The sequence below is a fragment of the Gracilinanus agilis genome, chromosome 3 (genome assembly GCF_016433145.1).
Source record: "Gracilinanus agilis isolate LMUSP501 chromosome 3, AgileGrace, whole genome shotgun sequence".
Classification (NCBI taxonomy): Eukaryota; Metazoa; Chordata; class Mammalia; order Didelphimorphia; family Didelphidae; genus Gracilinanus; species Gracilinanus agilis.
In genome coordinates this window covers 139,603,180-139,630,862 of record NC_058132.1, presented here as the reverse complement: position 1 = coordinate 139,630,862, position 27,683 = coordinate 139,603,180, and the positions used below count along the sequence as shown (strand labels likewise).

At 34.6% G+C, this 27,683-nt stretch overlaps 1 protein-coding gene across 1 annotated transcript in view; it reads left to right on the top strand.

Annotated features, from left to right (window-relative positions):
- PAN3 (poly(A) specific ribonuclease subunit PAN3) overlaps positions 1–27,683 on the top strand; it is a 163,974-nt gene that overhangs the window by 126,513 nt on the left and 9,778 nt on the right. The window contains exons 9-16 of the mRNA XM_044668282.1: positions 1,133–1,190; positions 7,434–7,595; positions 7,876–7,992; positions 8,087–8,188; positions 15,357–15,522; positions 16,241–16,328; positions 21,896–22,035; positions 23,656–23,785. Of these exons, the coding sequence (XP_044524217.1) occupies positions 1,133–1,190; positions 7,434–7,595; positions 7,876–7,992; positions 8,087–8,188; positions 15,357–15,522; positions 16,241–16,328; positions 21,896–22,035; positions 23,656–23,785 (963 nt within the window). The remainder of the gene's footprint in view (positions 1–1,132; positions 1,191–7,433; positions 7,596–7,875; positions 7,993–8,086; positions 8,189–15,356; positions 15,523–16,240; positions 16,329–21,895; positions 22,036–23,655; positions 23,786–27,683) is intronic.

Below are 27,683 nucleotides of genomic sequence, written 5' to 3'. Positions count from 1 at the left end.
CCAGCTAAATTATTTATTCAAATAAAGATGGGTCTGATCTTGCTGCCATTTTGAATAGGTGAAGAGTAAGTAATTTTGGGAGGGGAAATAAACAAACAAATAAATAAGTGTGTGTGTGTATATATATGTGTGTGTGTGTGTGTATATGTGTATGTATGTGTGTGTGTCCGTATTTTATATATATAAGATTACAAAAATTAAATGTTTTTAAATGGATTAGCACAACTTTTTTGAACTAGGGATTTATATGAAAGTATCATTTTACTTGAACTTTGATTTATACTCAGAATCTTTGGGAATGTGCTTTAGTGGAAAAAAAAATGTTTGAATTGAAGTTATAGAAACTCATATAGAAGTTATAGAGGCCATTTAGTCAGATCCCTTCATATTTCACAGATTAGAAAACTGGAGATCTTTCTGACTCTCATATATACAAGTGAATTCTGTTGAGCAAGACAGAGGACTAGGGTTCTTTTCCCAGATTGATTTTGTGACTGAGTAAGTTAACCACTTGCTCGGCATCCTTATGAATGTGAAATTAGATGATCTTGAAGGTCCTTGAAGAGTTAAAACTTCTTGTCTTTCTAAATGATCCCAATAGTACAGAGGTTGATAGCTGCTAAAGTTTTTTCCACAATACCCAGTCAGTTCCAGAAAACTGTATTTGTAAGTTTTACCTATCTTATGTTAGTCTAGAAAACTGTAGATGTTTAAGATGGACTGCTCTATTTTTTCTGGGAAAACACACACACACACACACACACACACACACACACTCTCACTCACTCACTCATTTATTTATTTGTTTGTTTGTTTGTTTGTTTATTTATTTATTCATTCATTCATTCATTTTTTTTGGTAGTGCCTTGTTAATTTCAAGTTAGATTTTTATCCTATAGAATCAAAAAAGATACATTAGGTTATTGGATCTGTAGATCTACTTAGTCTGAATGCAGGCCTATCTGATTACAGGACATAAATCCTTCACTTTAGAAATGATATATTTCACACATTTCAAAGAAAAAATGTATGTTACTGTGAAATTGAATGTTTTATTGTTTAGAAGATAGGAAATAAGGTTCCAATAGTTATATTCTATATTGTAAGAGTTTCTATTTTGTTTTTCCTTTAGGAGCTGATCAATAGACATTTAATAACAATGGCTCAAATTGATCAAGCAGATGTCCCAGGTAAAAGGAACTTGAGAGAGAAGAAAGAGGGAAGGAATGAGTGTGAGACAGAGTGTATTTTCTCTTTTGGATCCAGACCTGTGACTTAATTAGTGTTCAAGAAACTATTTCCATTCATCCAAATTGGAAACATTTTTAATGTTTTTTTAGAAATTTATCTATGGCGGCAGTTGCATCACTCAGTGGATTGAGAGCCAGGCCTAGAGACGGGAGGTCCTAGGTTCAAATCTGGCCTCAGACACTTCCTAGCTGTGTGACTCTGGGCAAGTCACTAACCCCTATTGCCTAGCCCTTACCACTGTGGAAATTAAAATTAATATGCAAAATACTAAATATTATGAATATTTTATTAATAATTAACAGAGACCTAACTAAAAGGTTACTAACAAGCCTGCTCCCAGGAACCAAAGAGAAAGAGGGAGGAGTTACAGCCAAATATAAAACAATAATGTGACCATGCAAACATGTAGGTGCAGGAGAGATTAAAGAGAATTTTGGGAAAACTAAGGGATTTATGGGGGATGGAAGTCCAAGATTTAAAATCTCCATTTATATATATACCCCCCTGTGATCCTTTGGGAGACCAGTCTCCCCAATGGATCATAAAAACATAACATATATATTGCAATAATTTGTGGATAAAAGAAAAAAAAGAACAAAATCAATGATTGCTACATTAACAAAAAGCTAATTTGAGGGCAGTCCCCTTTGGCATAAAAGTATACATTCAAAACAAATGCTTTCAACCCCCCAGAGTTCAAATTCACATCCCAAAGTTCAATTCTGGATCTTCTTGATGCAGTGTGTGGTCTCTGCAGGCATCTTCATGGCACCTTCTCCAAACAGGTTCTTTGTCTGGATTCTGGGAGGTAGCAAATTTCTTATCCTAAAATTTCCTAAATTCAAATCAAAGTTCACAACAATAACAAAGTCCCCCCTGAGGAAAATAATATCAAACAGGGATCACTCAGGGATACATGGCTGAGTTATAAGGTATATGAATCAATTGCAAAAGAAATCAAAAACATAAAAAAATCCACATAAAAGATAAAAAAATAACTTGTGGATGAAATAAAAAATGTCTAAGTCTTAACGTGCAAAAATGTAAGGAAAAAAATAAGCTTATAACAGGTACTTGAATCAAGGCCCAATTAAAGTGATTTAAGCAATTGTGCAATTGCCCAATTCAATAGCCATGACTACAGAAAGTTACCACACTTACAAGAGAAAGAAAAGGACCAAAATTTTGTGTGAAAAGGGAAGTGTCTTTCCCTGGTTTGATTTGCCTGCACTTTTCAGGGATAGAGTAAGCCAGGATGATGGCCAAGCTTTTGTACTTGACTAGGCTTAAGCTCAGGGAAGTCTGTCCTCTAACATATGTCAGAAAAGCTGCAACCCTGAACCCCAAACACTAGTTTCAAGTCCTTCAGTATTGGCATGAGAAAGTTCTGTCAATCCTACCTGGATTGGTTTGGTCTTTTTTGACCTTGTGCTGCTAGGCACTATGCAGTTTCTCACCAATCCTATTTGGGACTGGGTAGTCTCCTTGACTTTGTGGCTCTTTTGTTACCTTCTGGAATCAGACAGAATCATTAATCAGAATCCCATAATATTTAGCAATAATTGACAAGTTACCATAGTCTAAGAGGTATTTAGGTATGCATTAATATTACGGCAAATATATTTATATTAAACTTATATTATTGTAAAATCCAAAGGGATTAATATTGATATGTACTTTAAGTACAAAAAATGAGAAAAAAGGAAAAAATAAAAAACTCATAACTGTATTGCACATAGAAGGGAAAAAATAATAAAAGAATGTTTTAAAAATCAAAATATATAACTTGGAATCACTGTGTCAGCCAAGTGGAGGTAGAATACAAAAATTCCTCATCAAAAAATGAGATCCATTTCCTTTTTAAACTTGGCCATGATCCACTGTGTGAGTACAAATGATTTTTACAAAATAACAGATATGTAAAAATAAAACATTAGTAGAGTAGATAATGCACATTCAAATAAAGTACCAAATTCCCAAAATTCACAATAGCCCAGTTATTGACAATAGCAAACAAACCCATTATTATATAATTTACATGAGTTTATACATAACTACTTGCTGTGTGATATTTAAGAAAAAATCTGTGAACTGATGGATATTTGTCACAAGTTATACAGATGTAACAATTCTTTCAACCTTGGCAAAAGCACAAACCTCTGTATTGCTCAGGAAAATCTTTTTGGGGTCTAGAACATCACCAAGAATTTAGATCCTTCTGGAAGTAAACTAAAGAGTTAAAATATCATGCATGTAGGAGCTCTTTTTGGCTTCCTGTTTTATATATAAAGTTTTAGTAGGAACTTCTATTTGGTTCTCTACCTTTAATTCAATTTAAATTCTTAAGTCATTATATTCTCCAAGGTTGTATAAGCAACATGTGACCTCGATATTTAAGATGACAAATCCTGGATACATAAGACTTATGGACATTTTACCACTTAAAAAAAATTTTGTTTCAGATGTTCATGGGCTTTTTTACAATGATATGTTGTTTAGTAAAATCATAGGGAAACGGTACAGATAAAAGAATCATATAATAGTATATATATTAATTAGATTAATACAGATAAAATTTAAAAAATTAAACCTTAAAGAAATCAGCAAATATAATAATATAAGGAAATAATAAGCAATGTTATTTCCCTTTTTACCAATTTCAATAGACTTGTTCATTATTAGGAGGGGAGAAGTTGAGAATGATTAGTAAGCAATAAACTAACAAATCTCTTAAGGTTTTTCCCCCCTCCTCCATATAAATCAACCATTCAGATTTCATTTGTCAGAGCTCTGAATTTCATCATAGTGAGGGCAAATTCTGCACAGAACATAGTGTGCTCGACCCTCATAATGGGTATGAGTAAGCCAAAAATCAAAGGAGTATGAGGAGATGAATTTCTTCCCTGAATCTTAAGATTAGTGAAGCTCTCAACTCTAAGGTATTCAATCAGCACAAAAATCCCCAGGAAAAGAATTAAGCAAATCCAAACTGGACTTTTTAGCCATACCAACTCAAACTGTTAGAGTTTCAAGCATTTTTTGAAACGGCATTATTCCTGAAGAGGTTGAATGGGGTTTTGTTTATAGAATAAACAAAAAAGCAAGCCTAATTTCTAGAGGGGAAAACAATAGGGCATTTGCACATGAGAGAGCTGGCTAAAAGGTAGAGACAAAATCCCCAGAACTTCTTCAGATCTACTGATTTTAGTCTCTGCTCTCAAAAGAAAAACTGTAGAAGTCCCCTTGGGGTGAGGTGGGGGTGGGGGGAAGAGAAGGAATCCGGAGTTGCAAGTCTCTCTTAGCTGGAAGTCCAGGATTGGTTTAAGACCTGGGCTTAAAAAATGGTAGTGCAGGCTGGAAAAGCCACGTGGAGTGAGGGAGGGGATTTGGGTCTCACCCTTCCATTAGAAAAAGGCAGTTCAGATTGGTAGACTGCAGGCTGGGTGGGGAGCAGTGAGGAAAGCTGGCTGGAGCAGATGAGTATGAAAAGGCTGCAGCAGCAGGGGAAGCAGGCAGCTGAGATGGGGTGAAAGCAGGAAACCCCAGTTCTCAGGCAAACTTACTAACTATACTGAAAATCTATTAAAAAAATTTTGAGGAATCTATCCCTTCGTGGTTAGCCAAAAAATGTGGAAATTACAATTAATATGCAAAATACTAAATATTATATTTATGAATATTTTATTAATAATAAACTAACAGAGACCTAACTAAAGGGCTACTAAAAAGCCCGCTCCCAGGAACCAAAGAGAAAGAGGGAGGAGTTACAGCCAAATATAAAACAATAATATGACCAGGCAAACTTAGAGGCGCAGGAGAGATTAAAGGGAATTTTGGGAAAACTAAGGTTCATAATCTCCATTTATACACCACTCTTCTGCCTTGGAGCCAATATACAGTATTGACTCCAACATGGAAGGTAAGGGTTTTTAAAAAAAGAGGAAAAAGAAAGAAATTTATCTAGAGCTCTCAGCTTAAGTTACTTGCCCATAGTCATTTCAGGGTAAGCGTATGTTATATATAGGACTTAAAAGCCAGATCTTCCTGACTTCAAGGCCAACCCTCTACTATATCCCACATGTCTTTCTTTGTGGAAATTATTTACTATAATGGCAAAATGGCATTATATGCTTATGATTACTTGTGTAATACAGTATAGTTTTATGTAGTATTAAACCAATTTAAACAATTTGGTTTAGTGTTGTCTTGTTTTTTCTTATTTTCCTTATTTCTTGTTTTAAAATGCAAGTTATCTATTGATGAGTCAGATTTGTGTGGTGTGACTAAACAAGAGTTTACAAAAGATCTGGTTCAGTATACAACATGCTTAGAGTAAGTCAGTAATATTATATAACGGAAAAGCTAATAAGATTTTAGGTTGAATAAAGAAAGGTAGAGTGCCTGGAATGAATGAAGTGATAGCCTCTTTTTTCCGTTGCCCTTCTATGATAATACACCTAGTACATTCTGTTATGGGTGTCATATTTTAGGAAGGATATTGGTTCTATTTACACAGTAAGCTCTTGAGCACCTAGAAGAGACCAGCGAGAATATTGGAGGGCCTCAGGATTGTTTTTCATGATAATTGGACTGTTTAGCCCTAAGAAGAGGAGATATAAGGAAGGACAAGGAAGACACAATTGTCATCCAAGTATTTGAAAGGCTGACTTATGGAAGTGGATGTTGAGTTGGTCTGCTTGACTACTAATGGCAGAAAAAAGAACAATGTGTAGAAGTTAGAAGTAAACTTAGTCTTGATGTTAGAAAAAACTTCACTAGTAGAATTTTCTGCCCTGAAATGAATAGTTTCCCACTCTCTAGAGGTCTGCAAGCAAAAGTTGGATGAATACTTGTCATGTAGGACACAACTGGTTTAGAGGAATTCTTCTGGATTAGACCTTCAGAAATAACTAAATTGCCTTTTTGTAATATTCTTTCATTGGTATTATTTAGAATCGTTTTATATGCTTTTTTGGGAAGTGAATGTAACTCAGATAATTCCATACATAACTTTTAGTAAATGTACTTAAAAGTTATTTCCATGAAGTAGCCATTTGTATTGTACTTGGGAAAATAATCTTTTTCATTTTTGGTTGCTTGAATTGGAAGATTGAAAATTTCTTAGAATGGACAGTGACAATTATGTATAGTAGATGGAATCACTTTTAACATGGCCTCTATAGAACTTATTTGTGAGAACTCCTAATAAGATTTTATTCTACTTAATAATTGCTAGGGTTTATATAATACTTAATAGTTTGCAAAGAACTTTATATTACCTCATTTCATTTTCCCAGTCACCCTGGGAGCTATTATTATTCTCCTTTTACCAATGGAGAAACTGATGGGTCACAAAATTAGTGAGTGAGTAAGGCTGAAATTGAGCTCAGATCTCTTTGATTCTAAAATCAGCACCTCTGTCATGTGCTGACTTGATTACTTATTCAAAGCAGTGAATATGTATGCCAGAAAATCTCCAAGTTTAGTTTTGTGATTTCACCTTTTGAAAGAGTTTTAAAGCATTTGTTTATGATTTGGAAACAGTATGTTATAGTAAACAGAGGGCTGTCTAAGTAGTTAGGAAGACTTGAATTCAAGTCTTGCCTCTGTTAATTATGTGACCATATGCAAGTCACTTAACTTTTCAGTGCATCAGGCAGCTCTCTTAAGTTACAGACAATCTTACCAGAATGTAGCTGGGGTGGGAGTTTCCTATACTGATCGTGAAATCACAATTGAACAAATAAATATGACTCAAAAGTAACTATTTTCATGAGAGATGATCTGGGCATGTTCTACTCCCTTATTTAAGTACATTTTTGCATAAAATAAAAATGTTTCTTTAAAATATAATGTCTGTTCTAGTTTGCTGTGCTATTTTCCTAAAGCAAAATTGGGAATATTTTAATTTTTTTTTGCTAGCTTATTTGAGTTATATTCTGTAACCAAGATGGGAGGAGATTTGTGCTAGCTTAAAGCATGGGACCTATTGTGCTTTCACACTAAGACAAAATGGGATAATTAGATTTTTAAAACCATTTCTTAATATTTTCTGTGGATTATAATACAAAAATATATTTGGATACTTGATTGGTTTCCAATATTTTTCATGTCTTCCTTAATGCTATTGAATTTTTACAAGTCCTAAGAGTCTAAAGTTTATTTCCTATAAATTGCTATAGCAGTTCCTGCTGAAGTCGACAGCTACCATAGCCTTTTCCCTTTAGAACCACTGCCACCACCCAACCGGATACAGAAATCAAGTAACTTTGGGTATATCACATCATGCTACAAAGCTGTAAACAGTAAAGATGATCTGCCATATTGCCTTCGGAGGATACATGGTGAGCAAGATAATTTATCTTCATTTAAACATTTCTATTCTTAAAAGGATTTAAATAATCCTAGAAGTGTTGAATTATTTTAAATTTGGTTTAATTAAACTTTGGTTTAAGTGTAAAATGCAGTTATGAAACAAGCTCCTCTTACTTGAAAATAAAATAGTATGCAATTTTTTTTCCAAGTTATAAACCAAGACACTTTGGTTAGGCTGTGATAAAAATTTCACTGTCTGAATGATGACTGTAAAGACAAAAAAACTTAATTGAATTTTTCCTTTGATAGGTTTTCGACTTGTTAACACAAAATGTATGGTATTGGTTGATATGTGGAAAAAAATTCAACATTCAAATATTGTAACATTGCGTGAAGTATTTACCACTAAAGCATTTGGAGAGCATTGTGAGTAAATTGTAATTACTTTTCTATTGGAGGCTTCATTGGCTACTGAAACCAAATTTAAGTAACAAGTTGCGTGTTTGTGTTTTATTTTAAGCCCTTGTGTTTGCATATGATTTCCATGCTGGCGGAGAAACTATGATGAGCAGACACTTTAATGACCCTAGTGCTGATGCCTATTTCACAAAGAGAAAGTGGGGTAAGAAAAAGATAAGCAAGCTGTATTTTAAAAACTACTAATGCTCCCTGGAAAAAGGTGTTTTGTTTTTTAATTAGATGTGAGTAAATACAGCCCTTAATCAGCTGATGGATCCTATTTATTTGAATAAAGAGTAGTTCAAAGAAGGAGGGTTAGACAGAAGATATTAACTTAATTTCTTAATTTTCCATGAAATGCATTTATAGCAGTGGTTCCCAAACTTTTTTGGCCTACTGTCCCCTTTCCAGAAAAAATATTACTTAGCGCCCCCTGTCACATACTATCACTGCCCCCTTACAGTTATTCACCGCCCCCAAATGTACCTGTGGCCATCATCTCCCCCCCCCCCCCCCCCCGCCTTGATTGCTGCAGCACCCACCAGGGGGTGGTGGCGCCCACTTTGGATTTATAGGCTTAGAAGATAGATGAATAAGAAAAAAAGGAAAGAGAAATCCCAAGTTTTTTAGATTTGAAGCAAGTGAACAGTATGCTATCTTTTATTTTTATTCATTCATTCAATCATTCATTCTTCCATTTATTTATTTATTTGCTTATTCATTCATTCATTCATTCATTTGTTTTATTTGTTTATCAGGCCCTTAACTTCTGTGTATTGGCTCATAGGTGGAAGAGTGGTAAGGGTAGGCAATGGGGGTCAAGTGACTTGCCCAGGGTCANCATCTCCCCCCCCCCCCCCCCCCCGCCTTGATTGCTGCAGCACCCACCAGGGGGTGGTGGCGCCCACTTTGGATTTATAGGCTTAGAAGATAGATGAATAAGAAAAAAAGGAAAGAGAAATCCCAAGTTTTTTAGATTTGAAGCAAGTGAACAGTATGCTATCTTTTATTTTTATTCATTCATTCAATCATTCATTCTTCCATTTATTTATTTATTTGCTTATTCATTCATTCATTCATTCATTTGTTTTATTTGTTTATCAGGCCCTTAACTTCTGTGTATTGGCTCATAGGTGGAAGAGTGGTAAGGGTAGGCAATGGGGGTCAAGTGACTTGCCCAGGGTCACACAGCTGGGAAGTGTCTGAGGCCAGCTTTGAACCTAGGACCTCCCATCTCTAGGCCTAACTCTCAATCCACTGAGCTACCCAGCTGCCCCCCTAACTATCTTCTTAAAGGTGAAAATGAGTGTTGTATAAAGTACTCATGCTTCAAAATAGATACTACAAAGTATCTTCAAGAAAAATTGAATTTAAGCATAGACCCATTTCTTTTCTGTACCTTAAAGCCAGTTGTTTAAAAAAAGCATAGAGAAATAAAATCACATTTTGATCCTATATTGGCATAAATTTTGAGAGAAATAGTTTTATTTTTCCTGTGAAGAGAATTTTTTTAAAATTTCATTTCAGGTAGGAGAAGCAAAATTGATATCAATTGAGGTTTTCAGGAAAGGTATTTCTACTAAAGAGGGTTCTCTACATTTCTGTCTACTTTCTGGTAGAAAAATGAACTGGTCTGTGGAAATGCTATTCCAAAAGTGACCATTTCTCTTGTTAGTGAGAGTGAATGGATATAGATGCATGAGAAAACCAAAATTATTTTATGTAATAATTGTTCTCCCTATTGAGTCTCTTAGTGTCTACTCCATCTCTTATTTTCTGATTCTTTAGCTAGAAAAAGGTTTGAATGCTTTTGTTCTATTGTCAAGACTTTGTGTGATGAGATCCCTTCCACTGCTGGGTTTTTTAAAAGATTTAATCAGGGAAACAACAAAACAAAAACCAAAAAACTTTTTAATGTCTCTTTGCTTGCTCTTTTACTCTCTGATTTTTGACAGTTAAGACAAGAAATTTGTGGTTATACAGCTGTTTCACATAAAAAAATTCTCAATCATGAAGTGTGGTCAGTTGTATATTTTTCCATTTTGCTATGTCATTTTCAAGCATAAAGAATTTTGTTGAAAGGGATGTGGTAGAAGGAGAGCTTTTCCTTGACAGATGAATATAGTTGTAAGAATTTGGGTTATTTTTGTAATGAACAACTGTGAAATGACTGTTGACTTCTTTAATTTATAGATTTCTTCTGGAGCTTCTGTATTTATTGTTTTTGTAGCGTTAAATATATTTTAAATATAATACATAAAGCAAAATGAATATAACCTTTCACTCAAACATTCATTTTTATAATAAAAATGGCAATTTTCCTAATAATTAAGATATTATTTTTGTAATACTAGCAACTTTTTTCCTTACATTTTATCTGAAAGCATCATGTATTAAAATGATATCAAACTGAATTAAGATGCTTTTTGAATAGCACTTGAATAGCAATGAATTTCTCATGCTCTTATTTCAAAACCATAGTCTTTAGACAAAGAGCCCTTTTGTACTAAATCTGGAAGACACAAACATTTGGCTAATTAAATGAACCCACAATGAAGAATGGACATATCTTTTTTTTTTCCTTAAAATTTTTTTTTAAAACCCATGTCTTCTGTCTTAGAATCAATACTGTATGATGATTTCAAGGCAATAGAGTGGCAAGGGCTAGGCATTTGGGGGTTAAGTGATTTGGGTCATATAGCTAGGAAGTGTCTGAGGCTAGATTTGAACCTAGTTCCTCCCATCTCTAGACCTGACTCTCAATCCACTAAGCTACCTTGCTGCCCCCTGGACATAAAAATCTTTATTAATTTTTATGATTCAGTGACATCCAGTTAAAAATAAAAATTTCTTTGCCTTCATTTAAAATTTTACTCTCTTATTGACCCCAAACCAGAAACATTAAAAGAAATTGTTAACTTCTTCATAAATGAAATAGTGCATATCCATTGAAGAGTTGTGTCTGGCCATTTTTCTTAACTTGATTAAAGTTGATGTCATACCATACCAACTTTGTATGATTAGAAACTGCATCTTGCAGACATGAATTGTTTTCTTGGAAGGCAACATACCATCTCTTTGTAGGAATATTGTCCTGTATATCTTTTTTTTTTTCTTTTTAAACCCTTACCTTCCGTCTTAGAGTCAATACTCTGTATGGGCTCCAAGGCAGAAGAGTGGTAAGGGTAGGCAATGGGGGTTAAGTGACTTGCCCAGGACCACACAGCTGGGAAGTGTCTGAGGTCAGATTTGAACTAGGACCTCCCATCTCTATGCCTGGCTCTCAATCCACTGAACTACCCAGCTGCCCCCTGTCCTGTATATCTTAACAAAGAAAAGATCAGGTATGAATTTTGTTGATTTGTTTACCTTTGGAAGTAACTAATAGGATTTTCATTTTTCTCAGTCTTTTAGCTAGTCTTTGTTTTTGAGAAATATAATGGATCCTAAATTTAGAGGGAGGAGAAATTCTAGTTCTATCACTTGAAAAAGACTTATAGGGGTACAGTAGCTTTTTTGCAATGACTTCTCTACTTCTTCTTTAACTATACCCAGAGATGGTTATCATTTGAGTCTTGTCATCTATACATTGTCAACTTCTATATTCGTGAATGTTGAAATTCCTATGGCAATAATCTTTTATCATTCTGCTTCACAATTCCTTGCCTCATTGCTTTTCCTCACCATGACTTCCAGTGGCACCACTCCTCTATTTTTGCCTAGGCCACTGGTTACAGTCTCTACCCTTCCCTCCCTGTCTTGACCCCTTGGTGAACCAGTTTCACCCCATACTATCATACACATTCAATTATCTTGACTTCTTATATATCTTGCTTTGTCAAGCACTAACTCAGGATTACCCTTACCATCCATTACTTTCATTTCTGTATTGTTGAACTGAACATAAAATTTTGCCTACTGAGAACTACTAGGCATGTTATACATTATCAACTGGACCATTGCTGCAGTGAGAGTGTTCTTTTATAACTTCCGTACCTCCGTAATTGAATCACTGTCAGTTTCACCATATCAACTATTACAAAAATTTTCATCCTCATATTAAATATTGCCCCATTCCCCTACTCATCAGAGAACTTTGCCACATACTTCATTGAAAAAATTGAAGTCATGCACCAAGAGCCACCTTTTTTTTCTTCTCCCTCTCTCATTTTTTTTTTTACCTTTTACTTTATTTATCCAGCCATTTTATTTATTTTTAGGTTTAGGGTGTTTTCCCATGGTTGCATGATTCATGGTGTCTCCCCCCCCCCCCCCCCCCCATGGCTGCTGCTCAATCCCACTGGGTTTTACATGTATCATTGATCAATCCCCTCTCATTTTATATCACTCAGATGCCTTCTTTTACTATTTCCTACTTCACCTTACCCATGAAGAGATGGCCTTTCTTCTTGCTAAGGCAAATCTCTTTACATGTACCCTCTATTCCATTCATTCTGTGGCTTTTAGCACTGTGTTATCCTCTATTATTGCCACTCCTTCACCAATCCTCAGTCTCTCTCTATCTATTGCTTCTCTATTCCTGAAAAATAGGCTTATGTCTCCCTCCTTAAAATACCCTCAAATTGATTCACTCATCTCCCCAGTTCTCATCCCATATCTCTACTCTTTTTCATACTAAATTACTTGAGAAAAGCCATCTTTAATAGGTAGCTACATATCTGCTCCTCTTTTACTCCCTTCTGAATGTTACCCAATCTAGTTTCTAACCCCAGCAAACAACTAAAACCACTCTCTCCAAAAATACTTAATTTCCAAAACTAATGGTCTTTTCTCAGCTCTTAGACTTCTTTTTCTCTCTATTCTTTTAATACTGTCCACTTTGTTCTCCTTGATGCTTTCTTGATTTTTGAGACATTGCTTTCTTCTGGTTCTTTTCCTTTTCTGACTTTTCTCTCTCAGTCTTTTTTGTGTCATCTTCATCGAAGTCACACAGGGTCTATCTTGGGCCTTTTCACACTTTATATTATTTTGCTTGATATTGATCTCATCATTTCTGATGGATTCGTCTCTATGCATCTGGTTGCCAGAACTGTTTATGTAGCCTTAATCTCTCTCCTGACTTCACTTCTGACTCTCCAACTGCCATGTTGGTCTTCTCTAACAGAATGTTGTGTAGACATCTTAATTTCAACATGTCCAAAATAGAACTCCTTCTTTCCTTCAAAATCCTCCCCTTTTCTTACCTTCCCTGTTATAATTGAGGGTAGTACCAACCTTACGGCCTCATAAGCTTAGGTGTCTAATCTTTGCCTATATAATTTCTCTCCTATTCCTATATCCATTCTTTCCCATTTCCTGATCTGTCTTTGTAATATCTCTTGTATTTGCTCTCTTCCTTCCTGATACTACTTTGAAGATTTTCTGAAATCATAGGTCTGATCATGTTATGCAGGTGCTCCCCGCCCTCCCCAAGCTATTGTCTAACAGCCTTGGCCTTCTTGCTGCCCTCACAAAAGACACTCATCTCCTAACTTCATTCATTTCACTGGCTGTCTACCATGCTTGGAATGTTGTCCTCCTTTATTTGCCTCCTGACTTCAAGATCCAACTCAAATACCACTTGTTAGAAGAAACCTTTCCGATCTCTTTAAGCCCTACAGGTAGTACCTCCCCACTTAGAAAACCTTCAATTTACCCGTTACACATCATGTTATATACAAATGTGTTTTAATATTGTCTTCCCTGTTAGAATGTGAGCTCCTGTCTGATTTTTCATTTTCTTTGTATTTCTAGTACTTAGCACAATTCTTGGTACATAGTGAGTGCTTAATAAATGCTTGTTAACTTGACTGAGGTCTAGAGCAATATTTCTAAAGCTGAAAGTTATTTTAACTTTAAAAGGAAATATAAAACTAAATTTTCAGTACTAAATCATTTAAGAAGCATCTATCATCATGTCATATGTGTCAGTTATATTATCGTGTCATGTAGCCACTACTTATAAGCAAGTATGAAAAATGACTGTATTTTAGTAGCAATATGTTATTTGCTATAAATTTAATTTTCATTTAAAATAATTACCACTTTTTAAAATATGTCAATAATTTTCTTCTGAATAGTAGTAAAGAGGAACTTTCAAATATAAGAAGACTCCTGCTTCTGAAAGCTATTTTTTATTGCAGACATCACTTAAACATAGGTCTTGGAATGTTAATTCAGAACCAAAAGATATTTAAGACCATTCTAATTCCTTTCTTTTGCAGCTCTACTCAGTTTTTAGATGTTTGCTGATCTCTTTTTCACTTGAATTGTAGAGTAATCCTGAGGCTTATAGAATGTAGTGGTTCTTTCTTAGTTCTCTTGTTGATTCATATTTCTACAAGAACAAATCCAAATATAACTTTAAAAAAAATGACCATAAATGAGATGTGAACAATCTACTTATTGCTCATTGTTCAGAAAAATCAAGGCATCTCCTTTATATCTGAATTCCCAGAGTCACTTAGTTGAAGTTGCTCACAGTGACTTTTGATCCCCCCCTCCCAATATGCTTTCATTTACTTTGCTGCTATTGTTACCTTACTCATTTCTATTTGTCTTCTGCCTCTGGTGATTTCCTGTTAAATACTTAGAAAGATTTTCCTATTTTTTCTTTTTTGCTGGTTTTCCATCAAACCACAGTCCATATTTTAACTGATGACTTTATAAGGTGCATAAATGTGTATTTCTCCATGGAAATTTATGGTTAATGTTTTTTAAGCTGTTAATAATTGAATCAGTGACTTAGATTTTTGCCCAATTATTTGTCCAAATGTTAAAAAGTGACATAGAAATTACATGTGATGAATGTTAGGTATTGAGTCACAGTTGAATGTGAGGCTTGGATTATGTATTCAATTCAACACTTACCTGCAGAAGCAACAGTAATGATATTTTTGAATGATCAGTTACACTCTGACTTCATTCTTCGGTAAAATAAGGTAAAATAATTCTTATTCTCATTTAAAGTGACACTCATTCATTTATTCAATATGCCCATAGTGGACAGCTATAGAGACTTTCAATAAAGGAAATTATCTTTCTTTGTTCTTCAGAGTATATGGAAATATTATCACTAATGTGGAAATCTGTGTGGAGTTATCACTTAAGTTACATGTTATTATCATCTTAATAGATTCCATCTTTTAAATTGTAATTTTGCAATGTATATTTGGCTGTGTATGTTGTGCCTTTAATTTTCCCTCTCTGATTTTGCAATGTATTTTTTATGAATCTTAAAATTGAAATTAGAGATTCATAATATAATGTGTACACACACGTGCAAATACACATACACATAAATGTTTGTTTTGTTTTGTTTTACTTTTTAGGTCAGCATGATGGACCATTACCACGACAGCATGCTGGATTATTGCCGGAGTCTCTTATTTGGGCATATGTTGTCCAGCTTAGCTCTGCACTGAGAACTATTCATACAGCAGGACTGGCATGTCGTGTTATGGATCCAACAAAGATTCTGATAACTGGCAAAACAAGGTGCTTAAATCATTCTTTTATGCTTTTTTCTACTCAGTTACCAATATTTAAGGACTTTATAATACTTGAAAAAATTAATAGTTTATATTTTAATTCTTCCTTTTTGTTTATTCTATTCAGGTATCTATTGTGCTTTTGAATGAATTCTTCCTTTATTTGATATGTGCTTGAATTATTTTTTTACTTAAAATTTTTTATTTAATTAAGTCATTTACAATATTTTTTTCATGGTTACATGATTCATGTTCTTTCTCTCCCCTAATCCTAACCTCCTCCCATAGCCAACAAGCAGTTCCACTGGGGTTTACATGTGTCATTGATCAAGACCTATTTCCATATTATGCTTGAATTCTTATCAGCTAAGTGTCCTAAGATTAAGAAAAATAATTTTTAGTGCTGCCTAAATTTAAAAAATATAAAAGAAATTTCTTTATAAAACCTCAGAAATTGGCATTGAGGTAAAGAGCAAGTACTATGGGAGGGAGGAACCCATGTTTTATCATAAAAGCTATGTTTATATCAAGGTTTTTACAGTATGTGGTTTTTCAAGGAGCATAATTTAACCCAAATTTTATTTTGGATTATGAGGTAATGAGATTTGCCATTATTTGAGAAAATAAGAAATTTGTTGTAGACAATTCAAGAAAAAATACATTTCATAGGATGTACAAATAAAAAATTGTTTTTTTTCCCCCTCCTATTTCTTTGGTTCCTAAAGGTTGCGAGTAAATTGTGCCGGCATTTTTGATGTTTTAACATTTGATAACAGTCAGAATAATCCATTGGCACTAATGGCTCAGTTCCAGGTAAGGTTAACACAGATATGGTCTTTACCATTTATGCTAGGGCTATTTGATTTTCCTATTTTTAAAAAAGTAAATAATATTTAATTTCATAACTCTTTTTCAGTCTTAGGTACAAGCTTTACTACTTTATTTTCCTTTGGCAAACTTTCCAAACATATCTCATTTGAGACATTGTTCTGGTGCCCCAAGAGTAGATGTTGAGAGTATTCAGAATTCAGTGGAATGCCAACTAAGACCTCTTCAGATTCATCAAAACATCACATGTTTTTTTTGTGTATAGAGCATTATGTTGAGCATTGTTTGAGATGTAGAATTTAGATCAGGCCTTTGTGTTACCTAGAGTATAGTATAGGAACATACTTAGTACACACTCAAGTTTTACAAATTTAATTTACTCCAGTTAAAAATAGAATTTAAGTTTTATTTGCAATAAGACCGTTAACTCAAATATTATATATGTAAACACAAAATAACTGGTCAAATGAGTGTATTACTTCTACTATTCATGCACAGTCCCATTCCTTATTTCTGCTAAGAGTTCTATTGTGTTCGCTTAAAAAAAGTACAACCTTTTATGTCACTGACACCTTTTTCTCTTATTTCTTACCTTCATCTTGAGCTTTCCTAACAATCATAAAGGCATATTTAATGTGTATGCCATTCATTCTATATTTTGAGAATATTCATTAGGGGAACTAGCCATTTCAGAGAAAACTCGAGTTCTTACAAATAAGTTGTCTTAATTTTTTTATGTATCTTTTTAAAAAAAAGTCATTTTTTAAATCTCTAATTCCAAATTCTGAGTTCTTCCCCATCCATTGAGAATCTGAATATAAGATGTTTTTTGTAACCAAAGTTTGTAACTTATTTATTAGATATAATTTGTATCAACCAGGATAATCTTGACTTTGGATAGTTAGCCTTTTAAAATAACTTCCTAATAAGAAAATGTATAAGAATAAGCATGCCATTTTACGAGAGAGACTTGAAGACCAGTGGTTTTCATTCTGAAAGAATACTCTTTTAAGGTATAATTGCATGGCAGTTTAAAGCAAGTTCATCATTTTTCCATAACATTTGTTGTAATAGTTTATGACATTTTAGTCAGTTTTAGTTAAAGTAAGACATGGTTAAACTCTTTCCAAGTTAAAGATTTTTAATTTACAAATTATTTTTATTTCTTTGAATGAAAATTAACTGATTTAATTGAAAACAAGTAATTATCTTCTTCCCTAGTGTATTATATTGTCCACTTTTCTTTTTTCTTTTTTTTTTTTTAAACCCTTACCTTCCATCTTAGAATTAATACTAAGTGTTGGTTCCAATGCAGAAGAGCAATAAGGGCTAGGCAATAGATGTTAAGTGCTTTGTCTAGGGTCACATAGTTAGAAAGTGTCTGAGGTCAGATTTGAAACTATCTCTAATCTCTCTCAATCCACTGTGCCACCTAATTGTACATTTTAAAGTGTTTACATGAAAAAAATATTGAAGCTTTATTTCATTTGGTGATATTACTTGTTATTTTCCTTTTAGTCTTCTTAGGAAATTAAGAGGGAAAGAAATGGCCAGAGGTGTAGTGGTTTGGTTTTGTATTTTTTTAACGTCAAATTCTGAATCAGAATTTTTTTCCTGAATTGATTAACCAGAGAAAATACAGACATCATCTGAATTTAAAAGAGCTGACATGTAACCATGTATACCCCCATGGAAGTTTTTAGTTATTGTTTTCTCATATTTCCACTGAGCTGCCTTTTTCCAGAAATGTCAGCTGATGGGGAGTACAGTGAATAATTTGTTTTAATGTATTTTTCTATCACGTCCTCTTTCCTCAAAGTGAGTTCCTCTTCCATCCCCAAATTATACTTTCTTCATTTCATTTATGAGATAAAAAGTTACCCTAATCCCAAGTCTGTTGATACTTCAGTATCAAGGAAAAAGAAAATCATGCATTTTGAATTAGCTAGACATTGCAAAGAACCAGTGGCATCAGCTTCTGAAAGTCCTTTTATATACATAGAAACCACTTCTCATGTCTGCAGAGATTTTTATTCAGGTAACACCATTCAGAAAGAATGCGAAGTAGGTTTTTCATTTCATCCATTATTTTTGTTTTAGAAAGACATAATATTCCTTACCCTTCCAAATTGGAATATATGATATTTCATATATAACATGGATCAAATAGGCATCTGTGGCTATTTGAGAACCTGTTTTTTAAGGGTAAAGGTGTTTAGAATTCCAAACATCTTCATTTCAAGCACACTTTTGTATTCCCATCCCTACTCCCCCTTGTTTTTTAACTTGGAAACTGCCTACATAGAATAGCACTAATATTCTTTTTTCTTACCTCTTAATTCACTGCTCCAGAGTTATTGCCCTCTTTGTGAATGTTGACTTTTTGTGTGTGTGAGCCCAGATAACTAATCTTCTCTTTTCATTTGGTTTCTTTAATAGTAAGATATTTTGCAGACCTCATGGGTGTGTGGATGTGTGTGCATGTACACATGTGTGTATGTGTATGAATATGCACCTACACATGTATTTCCTTTCAAATTATAGCATGAATAGATAGAAAAGAAATATCAAAGAAGGGGAGTGTGTTTAACAGAGATGAGGGTACATGAGAAAAGGAGACCATTGTTTTCTTCCAGTCTATTTTTCATAGTCTGTTTCAGACACGTGAATAGAGACTGACTTACAATAAAATGGACATAAGTAGATCCATAGATAGAATCAGAGAAAGAAACCAAGAATTGAAAACCAGGAAGAAACTGAAATGAGTTTGGGGGGAAACCCCCAGAATGCAGCAAATGGGGGGAAAACAGATGGAGGTAAGAAGCAAAATAACAAATGGAAAATATTTAGTTGGGATATATTTTTTAGAAAGGAAAGTTATTGAGACATTGTAATGTTAACCATATTATTTTAAAGTTAAGCAGTGAGATGGTAAACTTTTTTTGAGATGGTAAATCCCAGTCCTAGCTCACCTTAAATATGTTGCTAAAAGTGAGATTTCCTACCTTCAGTAAGATTCAGGGAGAGGGTAGAAAAAATGACATTTAAATAGATATTCACTTGTTTTTGAACCTTGTTCAGACCACTCATTACCTTGGGTTTTTGCCTGCCAGACTTATATCAGGGTATGATGGAGGAAACCAAGAATGTTGAAGTGCTTATAGGAGCAACAACTCAGGGCAGAGCTCTGCCTTGAACTTTGTATTATTGTTCAGCATTGGGAGGAAATGGAGTGGGTAAATACATGTTTGCCCACTGCTTATCTGAAATTACTAGTAAATAACCTCCCATTTGCATGGTGTAGACATTTGAATTTAAATGCCTGCATCAGTGAATACACCAGAATTTCATGAAATTACATATAACTATTATTTACATTTCCTGTGCCTTCAGTACAAAGTGAGAGAACTTCAAATTGTTTTCCCTCTTAGTTCAGTATCCCCAAATCTAAGTGACTTAATTTTCCTTTTCCCTCCCTGCAGCACTCTGTCCACAAGGGTATCCCCCTGATGTCAGTATCCGGAGTGAGACTCTTTTCATATAATCATAGTTTTAGAGCTAGAAAAGCCTGTAAGGATGGGATTTGTGCAAGGGGGATGGGACAAAAGGAGGCAGAGCTCCTTTATTATTTACAAGCCTTAGAGGCCATCACATTCAACCCCTTTCATTTAATTGGTGAAGAAACTGAAGCTGAGAGAAGTTCAGTGATTTTTTTCCAGTGGTCATACTGCTAGTACCAGAGTGTCTGAGGGAAGATGTTAATTGAGGCCTTCCTGAGTCTGCTCAATGCTTCATCTGCTGAGCCTTCTCAGTGTTAGGAAAACTTTGTCCTGTTATACCTTTTCTCTCCTTTCTTCTTCACCTCCCTTTTGCCGTCTCTCCTTCCTCTTACCCCCAGCCTAGTCTAGCAAAATTCTCACACTTAACTTGAGTCACTTATACATCTAATTGTGAATGTCCCTAAGCTCATTAGTGTTTTATGCCACTTATTTGCCTCCCTGGGCTACTGACACCTTGCCTTACCTTGAAGATAAGCCTTTACCTTCAGAATATTCAACTCCAAACTGTTTTTACTTTTTAAGAATCACATTTTTTCATTCATAAAACTGGAAGTTCTCCCACCTTAGCATACTATTTTTTTTATTTTTTAAATTGACTTAAAAAAAAAAACACTCTTACTTTTCTTCTTAGGATCAATACTATATATTGGTTTCAAGGCAGAAGAGTAGTAAGGGCTAAGCAATGGGGGGTTAAGTGCCTTGCCCAGGATCACACAGCAAGGAAGTGTCTGAGGTCAAATTTGAACCCAGGACCTTGTATCTCTTAAGTCTGGCTTTTTAATCACTGAGCTACCTAGCTGTCCCCAAATTGGCATCATTTATCATGATGCAAGTAGAGACAAAAGTTCTTTTAGGTAATATCTTAGAGTCATTCATCTGAATTTTTAAAATATTCAATGTAATTGAGTAATTATACCTGCTAGCAGCTTGGATTTCATCCATCCTACATAGATTCAATAGGTGAATATTTAGCTACATAGTTTAGACTGCAGCAAGAGAGGCAGCATGGTTTGTAGTGGGCAGAGACCTAGCCTTGGAGTTAGGAAGGCTTTGATTCAGGGCTGTGTGGTTCTTATACTTACTTGGCAGTAACATGTTAGACAAGTCACTTAACCCATTTGTGTTCTAGAAAATTTTATAAAAACCTGAATTTCAGATTTAGGGAAGGTGCCAACCTGTATTGCTGGAGGAAATTTCCTAATTTGGAGTTCCTTATAGCAGTGAAATCACAAGTCTAGTTCCAGTTGCTATAGTTTACTGTATGGGTCATCTCGTATCATAAGGTGAACCAAATTATCCAATGGGGCACATTCATTTCCACTTTTGTAACAAGCAACCCTAAAATTATTCCATTCCCCCTTGTATTTGTTGCCTATGAATTAGGCTTACTTGGAGTGAACACTCTCTTTCTTTATACAGGATTCTCACCCCTTAGTCTCTTCCTACTTCAAACAGCCTGTATAATTAAAGCTCTGGAATGTTAAAGAGATAAGATAATTTTGCAGAGGGAAACCATAATCATTGTGGGACTTAAGACCCATAAGGGAATACCTAAAATAATTTTTTCTTTAGAAACAAAGAGAGATCAAATATTGTGAAGGTTTGCAGAATCCCATTTGTAGAGAGAACAGACTTTAAATCTGGCAATGTCAGTGTCATGTGCTTCACTGGGAGTTTCTCTTCAAATAAGTGGATAAATTTCCTACTTTTTGTAGAGATGTATAAAGTGTCATATTTTAAATGGTGATGACCCTGAGTTACAAGTTACAGCTACCCATGGATCAGTTTCTAATAGGAAAATTCAGCCTTATGAAAACCAGTCTAAAGAAATCGGTAATTCAGTAATTCAACTTTGAATGCTCTTGACTTGCTTGATGTAAAATGACTATAAAGTGCCATTGCTCTTTCCTGGAAGGCAAAGTAATGTCAATGCATTAAATACATATCTCTATGAGATTAAAGTTAAAAGTTATGTTCATTCTTTCATGTCAGCAAGCAGATCTGATGTCATTAGGAAAAGTTGTGTTGGCTTTGGCTTGCAACTCTTTGGCAGGAATTCAGCGGGAAAATTTGCAGAAGGCAATGGAATTGGTGACAATCAACTATTCCTCTGATCTGAAGAATCTGATTTTGTAAGTTTTAAATATAATGTGTTAAAAGTTATAGATTCTATGGAATATGACCAAAATATGGGCTTAATAATTAATCCAGACATCTTTTCTGTGTGTTGTTTTAATAGTGAACAATCTATTATGAGTGAACCCTTTAAAAATAAGCCACAATTAATTTTTTAACAAACTTGTATTCTGATTTATTCATCATTATTGCTAACCATATATTCTTGTGGTAAATCCAAAAACATGATCCTAAAACTGTAAAAGCTTATTAAGTTTTATCTGAAATTATTATAATTAGTCACATCATTCTAAGTCATTGAGGGTAGATGATAACTTAATATTATAGATATTTGCTCTAATGAATACTCTAGTATAAATATAAATGTTAGGGTTTTTTGTTGTTAATTTTCAAGTTCAGTAAGTTTTTTGTTAGGTTGATCAAAAGGAGAAACTCTGATGGAAGTACATATAAACTTATAGGTCAGAAGAGTACAGGCCATTGGAATGTTCCCTGTAGGGCCATAGAATATGAAGCCTTCAGAGGGCCTGTTGTTGCCCTGGGTAGTGGGTTGTAATTGGATTTGATGCAGACCCATATTGGCCTAAAGCCATCCTAGATTGTCTCTTCTAGATCTAAGTTTTCCAGGGAAATTGTGAAGGTGTACATGATGTAGATCTTTAGTATTATAAGCCACTCCAGCAAATATCAGAAATTTAAACTAATTATAAGCCTTTAAAAACCTTCCTGAAGTAACTTGGAACTTAAGCCCCAGCAGATCCTTCTCAGAGACTGCAGTTTCAGACAAGCGAACTTGAAATGTATAATACATCTCTATAGCTCTTTAAGGTTTCAGAATCACTTTGCCCATGACTCTTTGAGGTCGGTTGTACAAGTATAACCTCTACTGAGACTATGACTTGTCCCAACTGATAGAGTACTGTAGCCTTGGCTAGGCCAAGTTATTTCTGTAACCATTTTATGGTGTGGACCCACAGGGGACTTTCTACACTGTGCTATGATTGATAATATTGGTCTACAAGAGAGGGAGGGTACTTGGTTTCAGGTGTCTGACCAGTTCTGTTAACATTCAGGTAAGATGATTTGTACAGATCTTATTTTTGTTAAATATTTTACCTTCATATGTTATGACAGTAGTGATTCCTAAATAGAATCATGACAGTCAGGGTTCTTATTAGTCATGGTATGTCTCAGTGCACTGAACTAACTTTCTAAAGCTGTGACTCAGTTTGATATAAGCGAATTGATACTCAGTCTTTGGTTTTGAAAGTTGTCATTCAAAAGTAGAAAAAAGATTTTGTTTTCAATAAAAGTTCATCACAGCTTTCTCATCAGGCATTATTTTGAGGAAGAGTGTGAGAAAGGAAAGAGTTTAAACCTGACCCTACCCAACCTCCCCTTCTTATTTCCATGACAGCAGGAAATTAAGAGGAAAGGTATGTTTTCTGCTTCTCCATTGGTTCTTAAAAATTTTATAGGGGAAAGAAATATGACCATTAAAATTAAAAGAATAACTTCATTTAGAAGATGAACACTTTCTAAAATTTATTTAAACCAGTGTGTTGACAACTATTTATTTGTGTTATCTTCAAGTGATTCTACTTTATTGTTAATAGGTATTTGCTGACTGACCAAAACAGACTACGAAGTGTAAATGATATCATGCCAATGATTGGTGCTCGATTCTATACTCAATTGGATGCTGCTCAAATGAGAAATGATGTCATAGAGGAAGATCTGGCTAAGGTAAAGAGAATAATTATATGCACATATATAAAATGCCACACGTGGCAAGCTGTTTTCTTTGCACAGAGTCATTACTAAACAGAAGGCATGTTACACAAATATTTTTAAAGTCCATATTTCTTCAAACTACATTTTAGGCAAACTAAGCATACATTATTAAAATTTTTTAAATAGGCTTGGAGCATTCTGTTTTCTCTGTGATACTATTACTACCCCACAATTCTTTTTCTAATGTAGTCAGGAAAAAAATAGTTCCAATTCCACGACACTGTGCTAAGCCTGGGAGGAGATGCACAGTTTAGAAAAGAAATAATTCTTGTCCTAGTAGAATCTGCCGTTTAATAGGGGGGATATGACATGTATATACAGAAGTGCTAGGAAATCTGAGAAGAAAAACTCTTTGCCAACTAGAGAAATCAGGGAAAATTTCCTGGAGAAGTGATATTAGAATAGGTATTAAAGTGTGGGTCTGAAAATCAGTATGAAAAGGAACATCAAATCAGTTTAGCAAATAATCTGTTAGATACTTCCTATTGACAGAAATGTGGTAGGTATTATAGGACTAGGACAGAAAACTCTCTTATTTAAAGAGAATGGTTTGAGAATAACCACTAAGGTAGGAAGACTCTAGCTTGGCTTCGTTGTGGATTATACTCAAGAGAGTATGGATTGTGATCAAGGGAGAATCTTAATTAGTGAACATTAATTAAATCTGATTTGATAGTGAAGATTCAAAGACAAGAAGGAAACACAGTCCTTACCTTCAAGTAACATATACTTTTTTTTTTTTTTTTTTTTAAATTTTTTTTTTTTTTTTAAACCCTTAACTTCTGTGTATTGACTTATAGGTGGAAGAGTGGTAAGGGTAGGCAATGGGGGTCAAGTGACTTGCCCAGGGTCACACAGCTGGGAAGTGTCTGAGGCCGGATTTGAACCTAGGACCTCCCGTCTCTAGGCCTGGCTCTCAATCCACGGAGCTACCCAGCTGCCCCCTAACATATACTTTTGAAAGGGAAAGGTATATATATTGATATAAGTATATACAAAAACACATATATACATGTGTATGTATATAAATACAAGGTAATTTGATTGGGGGGGTGGTTCCAGCAGATTTTAGGGCTAATAAAGGCTACATAGAGAAAGAGGGACTTGAGCCGAGTTTAATAAGAAACAAGTGATTCTAAGAAGTTAGGGTCAGTTTCAGGTAAGAACATTCAGAGAAAAGGTGCCAAATGAGGGATGATGTGTAATATATGAAGAATGGGGGGGGGGGGGGAGACAGAGGTTCAATTGTAGAATATGTAAAGGAGAGCAATGTATAATGATGCTAGAAAGTTACAAAAGGTTTTAAAAGCCAAAAGGTGGAATTTATATTTGATTCAAAGGACAAAAGGGAGTCATTGGATTTTTATTGAACTGGAGAGGGTTAGGCTTAGAAAACCAATTTGGGAACTCTTGTAGAAGTAGTCTAGGTAAGAGGGAAGGGTGAAAGAAATAATGTAGAATACTGTAGAAATAGAAATGGCAAGTTTTGCTTACTCTTTGGTTATATTGGGTAAATGTAAGTGAACAGTCAAATATAATGCCATAGTTATTAACCAGAGTGATTGAAAGGATAATCATACCCATGGCACTTTGATAAAGGAATAGATTTCTGGGGAAAGATCATGCATTCTGTCTTTGACATGTGGAGTTTGAGATATCTTTAAAGACATCCAATTTGATATGTTCATGAGTTGCATCATGGAAGATAAAAGACCCCACAAAACCAGAGGTAAGGAGAGGGAACACTATAAGTATATGCAATGGCAGCAGCATTTGATAAAGATACAGTGTTGTGTTTGAGGAACAGAGAGAAGACTTTTTTGGATTGCAGAATGTAAGGCAGGGGTAATATCTATTGAGACTAGAAAGGTAGTTTGGTTCCAGACTGTGAAGGGATTTTTAAAGAGACAATTATATTTTATCTTAGTGACAATAGGAAACCACTAGGAGTGATAAGTAGGAAAGTCACATGGTCAGATCTGTGCTTAAGGAAAATTAACCTGGCAGCAGTATGTAGAATAGTGATGAGGGATTTGAGGTAGATAAACCAAGTAGGACATTGTTAAAATAATCTAAGTGAGAGATGATGAGGGTTTGAATTAAAGTAGTTGCTGATAGAATAAACTGAAAGGATTAGATGTGAGAGAGGTTTTAAAGGAAGAAATTTCAAGATCTGGCACTTGATTAGAGAAATTGAGAATAATGCTGAGATTATAACCTAGGTGACTGGAAAAATGGTGATACCTTCAACTTAAGTAGGGAAGTGATCATGTATCCTCTTGCTTGAAGATTTCTAAGGGACGTGGCCCCACTGTCTCCTGAGGCAATCTGTTCTACTTTTAGACATCAATAATTATTAAGAAGTTTTCCTTGTATCAAATCTGAACTTGCCTCTTCTTAACTTCTGCCAATTGCTCCTGGTTCTGCCTTCTAGGGACAAATGGAACAAATCTCATTCCTCCTTCATAGCCATCACATTTCCTTTGAGTGCTCTAGGAAAAACAACTCCATTTTCTTCACATGGTCCACATATGACATGGACTCAAGACCCATAACCCTCTTGGTCACTCTGCTCTGGACATTATCCAGCTTTACCTGAGTATGTGGAATAACCGTATCATCCTGGTCACCTTCTTATGGACACTTTTACTTAAAATATGATGCCCAGAGTAGTCTGTCTATAGTAGAGTTGAGCAGGAATATAATTTCCTTCATTCTGGATGCTATATCTCTCTTAATCTTACCTCAAATAACATTAACTGTTTGGATGCTATATGCTGAACCTAACCATCCATAAAGCTCCACACTTGCTAAAGGTAAATGCTGCATTCTCCTTGTCTGGCTAGTCTACATCTCCAAGAAGAGGTTGGAAAAATGAGCCATAGGAAAGGAATATTTAGAGTGATAGAGAAACAGAAAAACGTAAGAGACCAAAGAGACCATGGAAGAAGAGTTTCTAGAAGGACAGTGGGACATCATTTCCTGATGATAAACAAAGATCAGTGAGGATAAGACCCCAAAAATGGTCATCGGATTTGTTAATTAGGTGATAATAGAAAATCTTTGAGAGAGCAGTTTCAGTAAAGCAATAGAGATGGAAGCAAGGATTAGAGAAAAGGTGATAAGCAAGTAAACACATTTGGTGTCAGCAACTTTTTCAAGAAATTTGGTCATCAAGTAGAGGAAAGAAATTGGCATGATAGTTGGATCAAAGGAAAGACTTTTCTAATATTAGGGAAAATCTGAATATAACAACAACAGTAGTAACCATCACATAAGAGAACAAAATAATAATTCACTTTTATAGTCAATATATTGGAAATTCATAAATTACCTACATCAAGCCTTATAATAATAATGATTTGTATAGTATTTTAAGATTTGCATAGTGCTTTACATAGGTTGTTTCGTTTTATCTTCACAACAACCCTGAAAAATACGTGGAATTATTTATCAACGTTTTGTTGATGAAGAAAATGAGGGAGACATAGATTATGTGATTTGCCCAGGGTCATATCAGATGGTATCTGAGGAAATATTTCAAACAAGATCTTCCTCTTTCTGGGTTTAGTTTTTTGTTACCACCCAGCTTCCAATAAAAGTAGAATTGGGGCCAATGTTACTTTCATTTAACAGACAAGGTTACTAGAGTTTCAGACAGATCAAGTGATGACCTATCCTGGCCAATACTGCTAGTACTTGTTGAAAATACTCCAAGAGGTGAAATGATAAAGGACTACTGCTTTTATGTTGGAAGGGCTTTTATCTCCTAATCTAACCCTTCATTTTGTAGATAAAGAAACTGAGACCCAGAGAACTTCTTTACTCATAGTTACCTATAGAATAAAAA